At 42.0% G+C, this 16,292-nt stretch overlaps 1 protein-coding gene across 1 annotated transcript in view; it reads left to right on the top strand.

Moving 5' to 3' along the window:
• Positions 1-205, top strand: part of FAM160A1 (family with sequence similarity 160 member A1) — a 128,728-nt gene extending 128,523 nt beyond the window's left edge. The window contains 1 exon segment of the mRNA XM_015409042.1: positions 1-205. This exon segment is cut by the window's left edge and continues 24 nt beyond it. Within this exon segment, the coding sequence (XP_015264528.1) occupies positions 1-120 (120 nt within the window). The 3' untranslated portion in view covers positions 121-205.
• Positions 206-16,292: the final 16,087 nt, after the last annotated feature.

Here is a 16,292-nt window from a genome sequence, read left to right on the forward strand (position 1 = left end):
AGGAATGCCATCCTGGCAGCTGCACTCTTCCCAGAGTTTCTCAAGGAACTGGCCGCTCTTGCACAGGAACATTCAATTCTATGTTGCAAAGTATTTGGTGATTTTGAGGATTATTATTAGTTCATTTTATGAGTTTTTTATTTTAATTTTTTAAATACAGAACTACTTCTAAAGGCAAATTCTACTTTATATTCCTGATAATACTTGATCGGAGAAAAATTGTTACATCTTTTATTTTGGGCCTTATTTCCAGCTATGTAAACTGTCAGCTTATGGTAGTCATTAAGCTACATTTTATGTTACCTTATTCCAACCCTTGATTTTATTCACCTCAGTCTCCCTCATTAAACTATTGTAGTCAATTTGGGGTGCGTTAAAAAAACCCTCAGTTGTACAATCAGCTTCAGGGTTTATTTTTTCTATTAAGTAGACTTAGTTTCCCAAGAAGTGATAAGAGAATACGAATAAGAACCAGTATGACAAATCCAATAAGACTTTTATGCAATTACTCTTTTGGTTTCTATTTAAGAGGGAAGATAACAGTCCTTTGCCAGTTGAATCAAAATGAATTTAACATATGTAAACATATGACTTGGTGAAAGCAGGTGCTGTGCTGAATACATACCATGTTGCCTTATGCGGTGGACAAGTCTGTAGCTTTCAGCTGTTGAATCCTTTGAGGTTTAATGGAAATGAGTAAATGGCCATTGAGTGCAGACCGCAGGGAATTTTTCCCCCTGCCATTTCTCTGCATTCTCTGAAAATACTAGATAACGATCTAACGCAAGCCTTATTTTAGTAAGATTTGCACACAGCAAAAAATTTTCTACGCAATCTGTAACATGTTTTGTAGAACACATTTGTATACTTCTGTTGATAAGCTGAAGACAGAAATAGTCTAGGAATTTTTTAAGTAGTGTCTCAAAGGTTAATTATATTTTTAAGTCAGACTTTGAAAAAAAATCCTGCCTCTAAGCTATATTTTTCTTTTTTAATTTAAATACTATTTTGGTTAAAGAGGACCTGTGTAGTACCTGTAAAACACTGGGTATTTATTTGTGATGTATGTTAACTTGTCCTAATTTTGCACTTTTGAGGAATGGCAAAAACATGTTGTTACTTGCAGCATAAGAATGTTACTAAGGATCCATACACTGGAACCTGTTGCCACTGGTGTCCAATTGAACATTTTCTTTTGTGAGTAATGAGGTTCATTAGAAGGGGTCCAAACATGATGAATTGGTGCACTGCAGCTGCATTTCAACTTGTTCTAGGAAGAGTAATTGTTTCTCCAGTGCTGAAGTTGGCTCTTTAAGCAGTGGCTCAGTTCTTGAAAGCCTTCATCATCTTTTTTATAACAAGAGAAAATGAGACGCTACTCTAAAACCAATGAAAGCAGGAGGCAAAGACAAGACTTGAAAGCAATTAGATTTGCTTTTTTTTTTTTTTTTTTGCAAATTCAATATAGAACTGCTAATAGTAGCAAGAATGTTTGTATCTTCCATGATAGATCATGGCACCTAAAAAAGCTGGTACTTCTGTGGAAAGGTTACCATACTCATTTGAATATGGTTTGAATTTAGAAGTACAAAGGCATCAAGAGAAAGGCTGCTGTCTCCTTCATTCCTGAGCAGTTTTCTCCTTAGCCGGTCTCTTTGCCCATTCTCTCTTCCAGCTGCTGTGGGCCAAAATTAGAGCCGTGTGGGGCCATAGCAGGCAAGTAAAGTATAGCAGGTACATCTTCTCTATAAGCACTTTTCAAATATCTGATGAGATTTTTATGAATAAAGCTGGTGATGCAATAAATATCGTTCTGGTAGACCTGTTTCCACGAGTTACCTATCACAGAGCTTAAGACTCCTGCCTTTCTGCCGCTACCATCACAGTTTTCTAGATTCTAAGGTGAGGCTGGCTTGTTGAATGGAGGAACTTATTTGTTAATGTCAGCCACAGCTTTCTGTAGTCAACTATGGAAGCATTTCTTCATTTCCCTGTTCTTTCCACAGTCACTCATACTTTTCTTAGGTTTGTCTTCCTATTGGGTTGGATCCCAAACAGCTTTTCTGCTGACGAGAAAGGAAGGGGGCATCCTCTTTGACCATCCCAAAAAGGTTGCTCTGAATGTGCAAAAGTGTGGCGGGGGGCTGTAGCGATGATGAGAACTGGGTGCAATGGAGTGAAAAAGCTGACTGGATTCAACCCACTGTCACAGTGAAAAAGATGAACAAAGATATTGCCAGTCTGTTCTCTTACATGCATAGAATCCTAAGTTTTGTGACATGTTTTATCTAGAGGTGTGCACACAGATATTCCTGAGCCAAAATTACTCCCAGAATTTAACATGGGGATATCCAAAGTGACCCAAATCCTCCAGAAATTTCAGGAGTAATTAAAATTTTCCTCCTGAAATTTTGGGAGCCTTTCAGGAATGGGAGAGTCAGGTAGCAGGAACACTGACAAGGGTGGGAGAGGGAGAGAGAGTGTGTATCCTTTCCACAGCCTTACTGTGGCCTAACTGCTCTTATCACAGTGGAACTTTAAAGGTTAAAAGGGTATTAAAGGGCTGCCACAGCATCAGTACCATGGCCCAGCTGGTATGTGCACGTGTCTCCCTCACTGCTCCAGTTGCCATGGGGAAGCAGGGCAGGGCAGTACATTCTGGTGGTTTTTTAAAAAGGGCATGATTTCTAGGTGCCTATATTCCCAAACCCAGAAAAGTTCCCTAAATGGATTTCTGGAAGAGTATCAGCACTTCCAAAACTGTGGGATAAGAAAAAAATCATGCTGTTTCTGAAATTTTGAAACAAAATTAAAATGATTTTTTTTTGAAGTGTACACTCCTAGTTGCATCCTGATTGCAGGTAAGAGATGACAGGAAATGGAAGATGATGTAAGCTAGGAAGAAAATTGATTCTTCTGCTACATAGATATCTTTCAAAAAGGCCATTTTCACTTTATCGTTCTAGACCAGATGTTATCCAAGGTTGGCCAAATTTCAAGTAAAGCAATACAGGGATGGGGGTTCCATATAGCAACTTTCCTTCCATTAATGAGCCATCTCTGAAATGCTATGGACATTTCAAACAGTGCCGCTTTTTTCTCTGGCCTTTTTGGCTGTGTGATCTTCCTCAGACTTCAAAAAAAATTTCTAAGTTGAGTGCTATAGTGCTAGACTTAGAATATTAAAAAAAAGTCTGAGGAAGATCACACAGCGAAAAAAAACAGGGGGGAAAGTGGCACTGTAAGAAGTGCTATGGACATTTTAAACAGCACACCACAGTGATTCAGAAGCACAACAAAGTGGTAGAGAATGGACAGAAGCAGTTTCCCTCAAAAGCAGCTCAACCATGCTTTGCTAACCTGATGCGAGTGGGTTTGTATGAACAGGTAAATAAATTCCACTAGCAGCTGGTTACTAAAATAGATTGGTCTTAAATGACAGAAAAAATCCTTTAGCAATCAGTTATTAGAACAGAATAGAAAGGCAGTTTGAAAAGGACCAAAGATTTGAAATAAAATGTGCAGTTTTAGAGCACATTTCTGGAGGTACTAGATCTTCGAGATAAGAAGTACTCGATGAGAGCCAGTTTGGTGTAGTGGTTAAGAGCACGGCTTCTAATCTGGGAGAACCGGGTGCTGGTGTGACCTTGGGTCAGTCATAAGTTCTTTCAGAGCTGTTCTCTCAAGGGCAGTTCTCAAGAGTGCTCTCTCAGCACCACCTACCTCACAGGGTGTCTGTTGTGGGAAGGGGAAAGGATTGTAAGTCACTCTGAGACAAGGTAGTGAAGGGTGGGATATAAATCCAATCTCTTCTCTTCTTCTTCATTTAAGACTTAAATTGGGTGGGTCTGATTGTGTTAAGTGTTGGCTTCTTTTGATTTTGTGTGTGTTAACTGAAGCAGAGTTTGAAAAATACTAGTAACTATTGTGTTATCTTGTTAGATGTTAAGGTGTGTGAACCTTTAAAAAAATGGACTTTGAATGGAATGTGAATTAACCCCACAAGATCTGTGTATACCTGGAAGCTTATTGTTTACCCTGCAGTAGAATTCTTTCTGTAAAATGAGATGCTACTTTTTAAAAAAAAATGTGTTTAAAAACCAAGGAAACAGCCATGTTATGGACTAAAGTTTAATAGCTGCAATATGCTAAATGACCAGCTTGTATTTTCTTTCAGCTACGACTCATAAATGAAACTTTTTAGGCCTGGTTCAGGGCTTAAGTTAAACAGTGATTCCGTGGTTGTCTAGAAAGTGGGCTACCCCAGTAAGTTACTGGGATTTCCTTGGCATGTACAGAATCCTTATGATAGTTTTTCATGTAGTCTCTACACAGGCAGCTTATAGCAGTGCTTGAAGATTTCCTTACCGGTTTTATTGGACTGATAAGGGCAGAGCTGACCAGTCACTTCAATTAAGTAAATACACCAGCCATATATTAGTCTCTCATCTTCCTTTACCTAGGAAGAAGAGAAGAACCCACTGCTACTAGCTGTTCAAGAATTATAACCAGATCCTGGCTACCTGGCCCTTGGATGAGAAAGCAGCACTGTAGTTAAGACTGATGTAAGTTCTTGACCTTTTTAGAAAGTCCCACTGAGGCTTGCCATTTGAGAAACCAGATTAAAGGTGTGGACAGTTATTTGAACTTTACAGGTGGGCCTAAATACAACCTACAGTCAAGAGCTGCTACCAGCCATTGGATTAAGAGAGCAATTCGAAGCAGGTCTATTCATTGGGGCTGACTCCCAGGAAAGTGTTATTGGGATTGTAATGTAAAGCAGTAACATTGTTATGGGGGAAAGATTCAACTAGAATACCATGATACCACTCTGCAAGCTTCCAGTCCCTAACTGCACTTTCCCCTAGGAACATCTGGAAATGTTGGTCAAAAGACTGAGGTATTTAGTTAGAAAATGTGTATGCCACCTCTCCAGACATACTCGGCATCTCATAATTAAAACTGTAAAAACATTTTTTTTAATCAATAAAACCAAATGTTTAAAAACCAGGTCATAAAAGCACATAAACTGGCATTCTAAAATGATGATAAAACAGTCTAGGAGCTCACTATAAGACAGCTAAAAAAGCTGGGACCCTTTAGGTAAAAGCTTGGGTTAAGAGAAATGTTTCTGCCTGGTACCTAAAGAAGACTAAGGTAGGTGCTTAGGCAAGACCCAAGGGAGAGGGCATTCCAGAGGAGGGGTACCATCACCAAAAAGTCCTGTCTGTGGCTGCCACCTATCTTGCCTGTGCAGATGGGGACACAGAACAGACCTTGAGAACAGGAAATCAGCTTATGATTCAGATAATATGGGAGGGAGCAGTCCTTCAAATACCTTGACCCCAATTGGTCCAGAATGTGGCAGCAAAATAATTGTTAGTGGCTGGATAAAGGAATCGTCATTCTTGTGCTGAAAGATCTCCATTGGCTATCCATCTGTTTCTGGGCCCAATTCAAACAACTTTCGTGCATGTGGTAAATTGGCCTGATCCAGAACCCCATGTCTGCAGCAATGGTTACATGTAATTTTTGTGCCTGCATGCTTCTCCATTTGTTTTGACTATGGGAAACACTTTGCACATTTTTATTTACTTATTTACATTTTAATTTATATGTGGCATTTCCACCGTAAGATATACAATGTGGCTTTTAGGCAATAATTAAAAACATAGTGCATAAAACCACACACCAAAGCTGGTTTATTGTGTCACTGAACAATGTCTTAAGTGCAAACAAATGAATGAGCCTAGAATATTGCTTGACAAGAAGAGGTACAATTTAAACTGCTGGATGCCCTGTGGATCATAATAGCACTGGAGCTGGTGCTGACCTAAAGTATTCAGCCTGCTCACCTCAGTTCCTGAGGGGAGTGAGGTGGATGTGGGGCAAAACGTTCATAAATTATTCTAGACCTCACTCATTTACAGCTGAAGGTAAAAACCCAGTACCTTGATTTTGGATTTGGAAATAAGCTAGCAACTAGTAAAGAGTGAAAATCACCTGCGTTACGCATTCTGTGATTGGCTAGAAGCCAAGCTGCTGTATTTTGGGTAAGATGATGACCAAGTCCTTAGTTTCCAGAAAAGGATACAGCTTGGGCATCAACAAAAGCGAGAAGAATATACGGTCTCTAGCATGTATCCTGCCTTCCGTATACCACACGCCACAGGAGATTTTTGGATCAAGACAACAGTATCTAAATTCAGTTCTTAATTGAATTTAGATAGTGTTCAGTTCATAGATCATGACATGATAAAGCACAAAAACAGTAATAATTCAGCCAGTCATTGCAGGTGAATGTTTTCACTTCTGTGAAATGTTTTCCTGTTAATTTTCTGAGAGCTCTTAGAAATATTCTAAGTATTCAGATGAATAGTGCCATCAAGTATATCACTTCTAGTCTATATTGACTAATACGTTTACTATTGATGTATCAACTCTTCTGAGGCTTGTTCTATTAAGTACATTGTATGCTATTTGTAAAGGTAAAGGTTTCCCTTGCTCGAAAGCCAATTGAATCAGACTCTAGGGTTGTGGTGCTCATCTCCGTTTCCAAGCCGAAAAGCCAGCACTGTCCGAAGATGTTTCCGTGATCATGTGGCCGGCATGACTAAACACCAAGGCACACGGAATGCTGTTACCTTCCCACCGAAGCAGTACTTATTTATCTACTTGCAATTTCTTGCTTTCGAACTGCTAGGTTGGCAGGAACTGGAACCAAAGACGGGAGCTCACTCCGTCATGCGGCATTAGGGTCTCGAACTGCTGAACTATCGACCTTCCAGCCTGCAGTTCAGCGTCTTAACCACTTGAACCACCGCAGCTCCTATGCTATCTGTACTAGCTGCTTATTAAAGGCCCAAAGTCACATGTCTACTCATACAAGTGCAATGGCCACTTCCCAAGGAGAGAAAACCAAAGCAAAGGCTTTCCATCTCAAGTGTTGGCACTAGCCATTTTTTGCATGTGCAAGTCTTGAAAAAATATTTATTTATTGTTAGAAAGTTTGTGACGTGTCTTGGTCTGGAAACACTGCCCTCTAGATAAAGGTGACTTCGACACAGGCTGACTGAGTGGTTGCCTGGCAACAGGACAAGAGAGGGGGTGAACTCCAAGAGAAAGAGGAGAAGCTTGAGGCTTTTTCTCTTGAGGGAGATGAGATTTGCTGTGGAAAAAGTCCCAGAGAAAAAAGGCCTGTGTAGCAGTGAAAAGGGCTGTTGGCAGGGGACTGGTGTGGCACTTTGATCCACAGTGTTTATGGGACTTCTTTTGCTCTCTTGAGGAAAAGCGGCTTCTCAAATCCTGTAAAGAAGAGTCATCACCAAGCACCCAGATCTTGATTTAAGGAACAGTTTATTGGGCTGAATTCAGTGAAACTGTTATGTTGTGTCTCCAGTTTTCTATGTAGGCTGCTATTAACACTTGTGAAGTTAGACTCTCAATAAGCATTGGGGGATAGGCCATATTTTCCACCATTTATATTTGTATTTGTATTTATTTATTTATTTATTTTTCGTATTTATACCCCGCCCTCCCCAGTGGGCTCAGGGCGGCTTACAGGGGCAAGACAACCTTGCCATAATAAAACAATAATATACATAATAATTTAAAAACATATAATACATCTTAAAAAATCCTAGTTGAACAAAGTGCTCAGTGACTTCCATGATCTAGGGATGACGGGTCGTATGTCCGAAGTTCAAGAAGACGGCCGAAGGCTTCTTCCATACTAAGATGTTTCCTCAGGACCTCAGGGCGGTGGTAGTATAGTAGGGGCGGCGGCTCCTACTCAAAATCTTGGCAGAAGAGCTCTGTCTTGCAGGCCCTGCGGAACTGCACAAGATCCCGCAGGGCCCGGATCTCCCCTGGGAGCTCGTTCCACCAGGTAGGAGCCGCCACCAAAAAAGCCCTGGTCCTAGTAGCGGCTAGTTTGACATCCTTGGGGGCCGGGAAGACTAATAAGTTTTGGGCCCCTGACCATAGTGCTCTTGGGGGAACATACAGGGAAAGGCGGTCCCTCAGGTAGGTTGGACCCTGGCCATATAGGGCTTTAAAGGTAAGAACCAGCACTTTGAAGCGAATCCGGTACGCTATTGGCAACCAGTGCAGCACTTTCAGCACAGGCCGAATGTGGTCCCTAGAGAGACCCATTAGCAGCTTGGCTGCAGCATTCTGCACCAGTTGCAGCTTCTGGATTTGCGACAAAGGCAGCCCCATGTAGAGAGCATTGCAGTAGTCTAGCCTCGAGGTGACCGTTGCATGGATCACTGTGGTCAGGTCATCGCGGTCAAGGTAGGGGACCAACTGCCGACCCCGCCGAAGATGGAAAAAGGCGGATTTGACAGTGGCTGCCACCTGGGCCTCCATTGTTAGTGTGGAGTCCAGAAGCGCCCCCAAACTCCGAACCCCAGATGCTGGCACCAAAGGTACCCCATCGAAGGTCGGGAGAGGGAGCCCCAACCCTGCCCCAACCCGACTCAGGCCCAGGACCTCCGTCTTCGCCGGGTTTAGTTTCAGTCGGCTCAGCCGGAGCCAACCAGCCACAGCTTCTAATGCCCAATGACTTTGTCTGTATACTACCTTTCTTGCTGGATTACAAAATATGTTTAAAACTCCAATCAGATGCCCGATAAACAATGTGCAAGGACAGGGATTATGGAATTGAGGACAGTAGTTTGGGGACAGTGACCCCACCCTATCACAGCTGGCCACCTGCACTGGATTTCACAGGAGTTGGGGCAGCTCAACGCTCCATGCAAGTCTGGAGACAAATGCTGCTGGGCCCAATATGGCACAGGCAGGACAGTCCAGCTTTCAATTGGGCTGAGGGGACTCACTTAGCCAAGGAGGGCTGGTCTGTAAGGGAATAGGGAAAGGCAGGTTGAGGTAAGAGAAGGCAGCCCTTCAGAATTTTGCCCCAACTCGAGGGGAATTGAGGAAATCGGGGGTAGATGCACCCTCAGGAAGCCCTTTATTAGGCAGGCTGAGGAATGGTCAGAAAGAAAGAGCCAGACTTTTCTAATGTTTGGGGAGAGATGGGTGGCTGGAGAGAGAGGACCCCAAATACTTCTGACCCCCTCCATGTTCTGAGACCTACACCAAGTCTAGGAGAAAAAAGGGGTCTTGGAAAAGATGGCGACTCCAAACCCATCTGGAAGAAGAAGAGCCGGACAACACCGTAAACAAAACACTAAGCTTTAGCATACCATAATGCTGGAAGTGGATTACACAGGTAGGAGATAATGTAAGTGCAGGATAAAACATGCAATACACTATGAACCTGTTCCCTTGTAAAAGCATCCTCCTGATCTGTTCCATTATACAATTCTAATCCCTTTATAAAAATGCCCTCCTGGACATTTCTGCTCTGTACATTCTGTGAAATGGTAGTAGTGTAGAGGCCTTCCTTAGGCAGGCCGTTCTATAAGGTGAGAGCCACAACATAAATGCACATGTACAGCCATTGCCAGTCTTACCCATTTACATGGTGGCACCCACAGAAGGCTTTGCCCAGATGTGTGAAGCTCATGCATGGTAGGATAGACAGTTCTGCGGGTCCAAGTTCACTTTGAGGGCAGAACAACATGAGGTTGCAGTGCCATGGATCCATGTGCCCAGACAGGCCAAGTCAAGCTAGGGAGCCATTGTCCCAGCTACATAAAGATGGAATAAAGCATATTTTGTAGCTGCACTAATTTCCTTCTCCAGTAATAACACTTGAGTCCAATATAATCCCAATACCAGCTGGTCCCCATCAGATGTCTGTCAAGACCTCAACTTTTGCAACCAGCATTGTGGCTGTCTTGTTAAAATTCAGTTTCATTGTGTTCATCCTCAGCCACTTAAACTCAGCAGTCCAGGCAGTGGCTCTAATCAATTTGGATACACCAATACAGAGATGGGTGTTGTCAGCATATTAATGCCAAACTAATCCAGAACAATTAGTGATTTATTTTAAGGACCTTATATGTAGATTAGATACCATGTGGAACACCATGGGACCAAGTCCAACATTGATGACAACTAATCTCTTTAACAATAACCCTGATAAGGAACAATTTAAAACAATTCAAAGCACATGCCTTAATCACTGCTTCTACTTCCAGAATGTTGATGGCAATAAAGGGTATGGCCCTTGTCCATATTCAAACAGATCTTCAGCTAAAGCCATCAGCACTATCCCATAGCTGGCCTGAAGCCAGACTGAAAGGGATCTAGAGCAGATGAGTCACCCAGGATGACCTGGAGTTGTTCTACAACCTCCCTATCATCTTGTCCAGGGAGGGCAAATTGAAGACCAGGAGATAATTGGCTATATCATTCACCTCTACTGCTTTTTTTTTTTAAGTAATGGGCAGATGTTCACCTGTTATAGTGACAGAGGTAAGGTGTGCTAAATTGGCGATTGATTAATGATGGACATCAGGGACTCATTAAGATGAACCGTATGTGATTTCAGCAACCAAGATGGATGAGTACAGAGCCTTCACAGATCCCAAGATCTTGTCAGATCCCCTCATGGTAATTGGATTGAAATGATCTGTAAAAAGACCACACCATGTACAGGACATTTCAATAGTCTCAACTATGTTACAACCAGCATCAAATTGGAACACATCAGGGATTTTCTCAGAGGAATAAAACTATGTGAAGCATTACAACTAATCCTCTGTTCCTGAGAATGTAAAGACTCAATCTTTAGAGTCAACCAAAGTCAGCAGTTATGTCCAAATTTTAATTTAATTTTAGTAAGGGACCTTTTCAGAGTTAGCAGCAGCAACCCACAGAATCAGGCACAATTATGAGTAAAACCTGTAAAACCATCAAATGTGAGCATGCAGACTAGTCTTAACCCCTGTGAGTGCAAAACAAGAGATTTGACCTCACTTTGCTATTCTTGTTTGCATCACAGGTCAAATGCGCACAAACCTTACAAAATTCCTTTGGAATCAAGTGCTGCAGCATTCTGGCGTAATTACCCGAACCATGATTATAGCACTAATTCAAGCTGTAGTGTTGTAATTATTCCTATATAAATGCCATCTCAGGGAAAGTGAAAATTGCATCTTGGTTAATGTGGCTTTGGATTGCTTTGCATAAGTAAGCAATTTGGGATAATTTAGTGATGGGTACTGGCCCAAAAAGGCATTTTAAAAGCCAGCTAGAGCCCTGAAATACCACTTCAGCAATAACAGTTAACAACTTTCTCTTAAAGTCAGCCTAAAGAAAACACTGGTTACTAACCTGCTATGCTGGTTAAACCCTGAGCCTATCTATATTCACTTTCCCTCTGTCAAGCTGTTGAATCAGTGTCAATTTACTCACCTGTAAAAGTCTCTTTATCTCTTACCTAGCAATATTTCCTTCTACATATTTATAAGATAGTACACCTTCACAATCCACTTCATGCTATGATGATAAAATAGAATTTTGCTTCTGAAAATGGATGGCACAATCAATTTTTGATGCTTAAGGGGTTACTAAAGCCATAACAACTAGGAACCATGGGACAAGTGTCAACTTAAAATGCTGAAAAATTAGCATTCCCAGTGGAATACAGTTTGACACAGTGTCAAGCTGTACTCCGCAGAGAATACTAAGGACTCTCAGCCCAAAGAAGAAACTTCCATTATTTTTGCACTGATGATTTGCTGAAGACGAGGGCAGACTCAAGCAAACTATGTCCATTGCTTCCTCCTGATCAGTGTTTGGCCAGTAACAAGCTGAGCCCCAGCAGTGCAGTCTCACCTTCCACACTGTGCTACCCCCAGGCAACCACCAGCTGAATTTCCTCTGCTGCAGCTGACATTGACCTGCAGGAACAACACAGTGGGCCTGTGCAGTGAGAAGGGAGACTTGCCAGAAATGCCTGCTCTTAAGAAAACTTGTGAGCCCCAATTGTCATAAAAACAAATGGCTTTCAAATGAAACAGCTAAATAATTGAATTGTAATTCAACTTCATTAAAAAAAATAGAGGTTGGATCCTGTACCCTACAAGGGAGTGAGCTCATGGAAGGGCTGTGGCTTTCCTATTCCCACTGCAGCTACCCGCACTCCCCTGAAAAGCAACTCCTTAGTGGAGGGTGAGGAGGAGCTCAAGTGGGAGGCTGCTGTGGGCAAGGAACTGGCAGAAACAGCTCTTGCCTAGGCAAACTGTTTTGGCAGATCTGGCTGTGTGATTCTGTGTTTTTATCTTGTTGGTGGACTGCTTATTCTGTGTTTGTACGCAAAACCTGTTGCTTAAAAACTTGGCAAGAGCGGGGGTGAGAGAATTCAGCCAATTCCCATTGTTGTTGCATTTTCCTGCACTGCTTCTTCCAGCCCTCAGGAGCCACTGGGGCATGTGCAGGTAAGAGGCAGCAGTAGGAAGTAATCACTCCTCTCTAAATCTATATGTGCAATGTACAGGATCAGTCCAGAAACCTTTGACTGTGGGTATAGCCAATCAAATAGCCAGAAGACCTATGGTGCCACAAGCAGGACATTAAATAGAATAGATATGGTTTTATCAGGTTCAATTGTAAAAAAGGGGCTTACTAATTTAAAAGTAGCCCCCAAACCCCTTTGAACTATTGCTTTGCATAGAACAATCAACTGTATAGTCCTGTCCCCAAATATTCTATGCACCGTGGTTTTAAAAAGCCATATTTTCTCTGACTTGGCTTTATATTACTGCTAGATGAGATTGGCAGGACTACATCTATTCTGCTGTAACAGAAAGCTTGGAGACAGGGCCTCCTTGCCCCTCACTACCACATGTTGTTCATGCGTGTATGGTTTGCGTCATGTACAAACTGACTGAACAAACTGTACTGTTTGACCATCTGCTCTGCACTGGGTTTTTGTCTGATTTTGGAAAGTTACAGAAAATATGTAGGCAAGATCAGAGTGTCCTGGTGCCCTTTTCCATTTGACTAATCACAGATTCCAGAGAGGAATCAGAGGAAGTGTTTGATTCTTGCTAGAGAAAGTCTGTGTTGCCTGGAACAGGTACCCACAAGGCCATCAATTATTATAACAGGTGGAGTAGAGACAAGACCTGACCTGGATAGCTCAGGCTAGCCTGATAGCTTCAGATCTTGGAAGCTAAGCAGTGTATGCCCTGACTAGTATTTGAACAGGAGACCTCCAAGGAATGGCAGGGTTGTGGGTGTCTCTTGCCTTGAAACCCCCATGGGGTCACCATAAATCAGCTGTGACTTTACGGCACTTTCCACCACTAGTGGAGACAAAACTTCAGGGTGTTTTTTTGCCATCAAGTTGCCATTGCCTGCCTCTGCCTGGACTTCCTTGGTGGTCTCCCATCCAGCTACTAATCAGGGATGACTCTGCTTAGTTTCTGAGATCTGATTAGATCAAGCCAGCTTGGTTTATATGGGTCAGGATGGGATTAGGCCCATTATAGGGCTGTGTATTTAGGGGCGGAGAGGAGCTGCGGTGGCTCAGACGCTGAACTGCAGGCTGTGGAAGGTCAGTAGTTCAGCGGTTCAAGACCCGGGTGCCGCAAGACAGGGTGAACTCCTGTCTCTAGTTCCAGCTCCTGCCAACCTAGCAGTTCGAAAGCAAGAAATTGCAAGTAGATAAATAGGTACCACTTCGGTGGGAAGGTAACAGCGTTCCGTGCTCCTTGGTGTTTAGTCATGCTGGCCACATGACCACGGAAACGTCTTCGGACAGCGCTGGCTCTTCGGCTTTGAAACGGAGATGAGCACCGCAACCCTAGAGTCGGATTCGACTGGCTTTCGAGCAAGGTAACCTTTACCTTTACTATTTAGGGGCGGCAGTTTCTTCTCCTCCTTTCTCCAACCCATGCATAATTTTATAAACCTCTGTCATGTTCCGCTATTAGTCATCTCTGCTCTAAATGGAAAAGTCCCAGACTCTTCAGCCTTTCGTCACAGAGATGTTGCTTCAACCCCCCAATCATCTTGGTTACCATTCTCTGTACTTTTTCCAGCTCTGCAATGTCCTTTTTGACCTATGGTGACCAGAACTGCATAGAGCAATCCGGATGAGGCTCCATCACAGATTTATAGGGGCATTATAAAATTAGCTGAGTTTTTTTCAATCCCTTCCCTAATAATCCCCAATGCAAAGTTTAACTGTTTACCACTGTGTACACTGGGTTGACACCTTCATTGAGCTATCTACTATGACCCCAAGATCTTCCCCCCTCTCAGTCTCACTCAGCAAGTTCAGACTCATTAGCCTATACTAGAACTGAGATTTTTTGTTCCAATGTGCATCACCTTATACTTACCAACATTGAACTTCATTTGCCATGTTGTTGCCACTCACCCAATTTGTGGAGATCCTCCTGGAACTCTTCGCTATCATTCTTGGTTGCCACCCTTGTAATTTCATGTCATATGCAGACTTGATCACAACATTGCTCGACCCAGTTCCAAATCACGTATGAACAGATTTAATAGTATGAGCTCCAATACCAACCCCTGTGGGACCCCACTACTAACTCCTCACCATTGTGAGGACTGACCATTTATTCCTACTCTTTGCTTCCTATCATTAAACGAATTTTAAAACCATAAAAGAATCTGTCCTGTAATCCTATAACTGCTAAGCTTATGTAATGCACAGCAACTATATGACAAACCAAAGTATAAAATGTTTCTTGCCACATATTTATCCAGGAGCACCCCCAAACTCTAATTCTATTGAGATGGAATAAGTACCATCCTCTGTATAATTACTTCCTCAAAAAATGTAGAATTATGCACCAGCATCACTTCCTGCCTTGCCTAGATTAAACTTCAATTTAAACTCCTCCCCAGGCTCTAGTCTAGCCCGATTCAAGGTTACATAGACTGTAGCTCCCGGATGATATTGACTGATGATGCCCAATTTCAAAGCTTCAGGTGTCTTCCTCTAACCCAGTTCACGTACAGCGCTGAACAAGAACTAAAAATTGCTTCCCATGCTACTGAGCTAGCCTCCCCAATAAACTTGCGATGAATGTGGTAGACTGGAAAAGATTTAAACTACTCAAGGACCAGCCCAAAGACCCTGCCTTGATGAAGACGCTGCAATATAATAAGATCAGCAAGGAGGCATTTGGTCAACCTCCTCCTGCAGAGATAATCTTCCAGGTAGCATGTCTGAATCATATTTCATTGATAGATCTATAGCCAATCATGTTAATTTTAAAGGCAAAATAATTTAATGCGATATTAGAACAACTTCAGTCATTTTGCTTTTTATGTTTTTGATGATGGGGATGATCAGCTCCATCTTCAGCGATGGTGGGACCTTCCCTCCTCCAGCAATGCATGGATGACCGTAATCATTAAAGGCCTGCAAAATGTGTTTGTTTTTAGCTATCCATGGTGGGTACAGACCTATAATTCATGTCTTAAGATTTCACAATGTTGAGCACTTTATCTGAGTACTTAATCTTTTCAAGCAACTACACCTGGGGGCCACTGCTTCTGATATCCTAGGTACTGGTACTGTATTCACCACAGTGTCTGAGTTGATTAGGCACAGTGGATCCATGTAATGAGATCAGTAACCTCTGCAGGAGTGAAAAACACAACTGGAAACAACAAGCTGCTGTCTTAACACAAGATGTTCCATGTTCTTGTAAAATAACCTTCCAAGCAAGCTTTGTGCACAAGCAAGCGACTGCTTGTTTTATTGTTAGAACAGTCATAGACCAGATAAAAATAGGATACAATACAATAGGATACAACAGAATACAAAAATAGGATACAATACGAATCTGCCATAAATATACTAATTGAACTAGTCCAACAATAATATATATTAATAAAATTGTATACATATGGTCATTAATATACTGGCTCCTCAAGATCAGAAAGCAAAGCTCCTGTTTAAACTATTCTTCTGTTTAATCACCTGGGCACAGAACCTAGGATTTGAGGGCGACCAAGCAAGCACCTTTCTTGATGAAGCTTTGATACCAAGCACTTCACTTTCTGATCATTTTCACTGTTTTATTTTTGTCCACCACGATATATTTTTCTGTTATCGCTAAATTGGTGATTTGTTACTATAGTGTGTGTCAGCTAGAGAACAGATTTCCACAAAGTCAGGTCTAGAATTCTTATTGTTGTCGCATTTGTCAGAGGAATTAGAAGTAGGTAAACCCTAATAACATACTTGGAGAATTCTGCATTCAAGATGATAACACATAGTAAAGATCTGACAGAAACAAGTACATAATCTGTGTACAATTTACTGAATGGCTAGATCCTTTGTATTAGGGTGTACCTGCTGACAAAATATACTCAAATACTACATAAAATTA

The sequence above is a fragment of the Gekko japonicus genome, unplaced genomic scaffold, assembly GCF_001447785.1.
Source record: "Gekko japonicus isolate JY-2015 unplaced genomic scaffold, Gekko_japonicus_V1.1 scaffold24, whole genome shotgun sequence".
NCBI classification, from domain to species: domain Eukaryota; kingdom Metazoa; phylum Chordata; class Lepidosauria; order Squamata; family Gekkonidae; genus Gekko; species Gekko japonicus.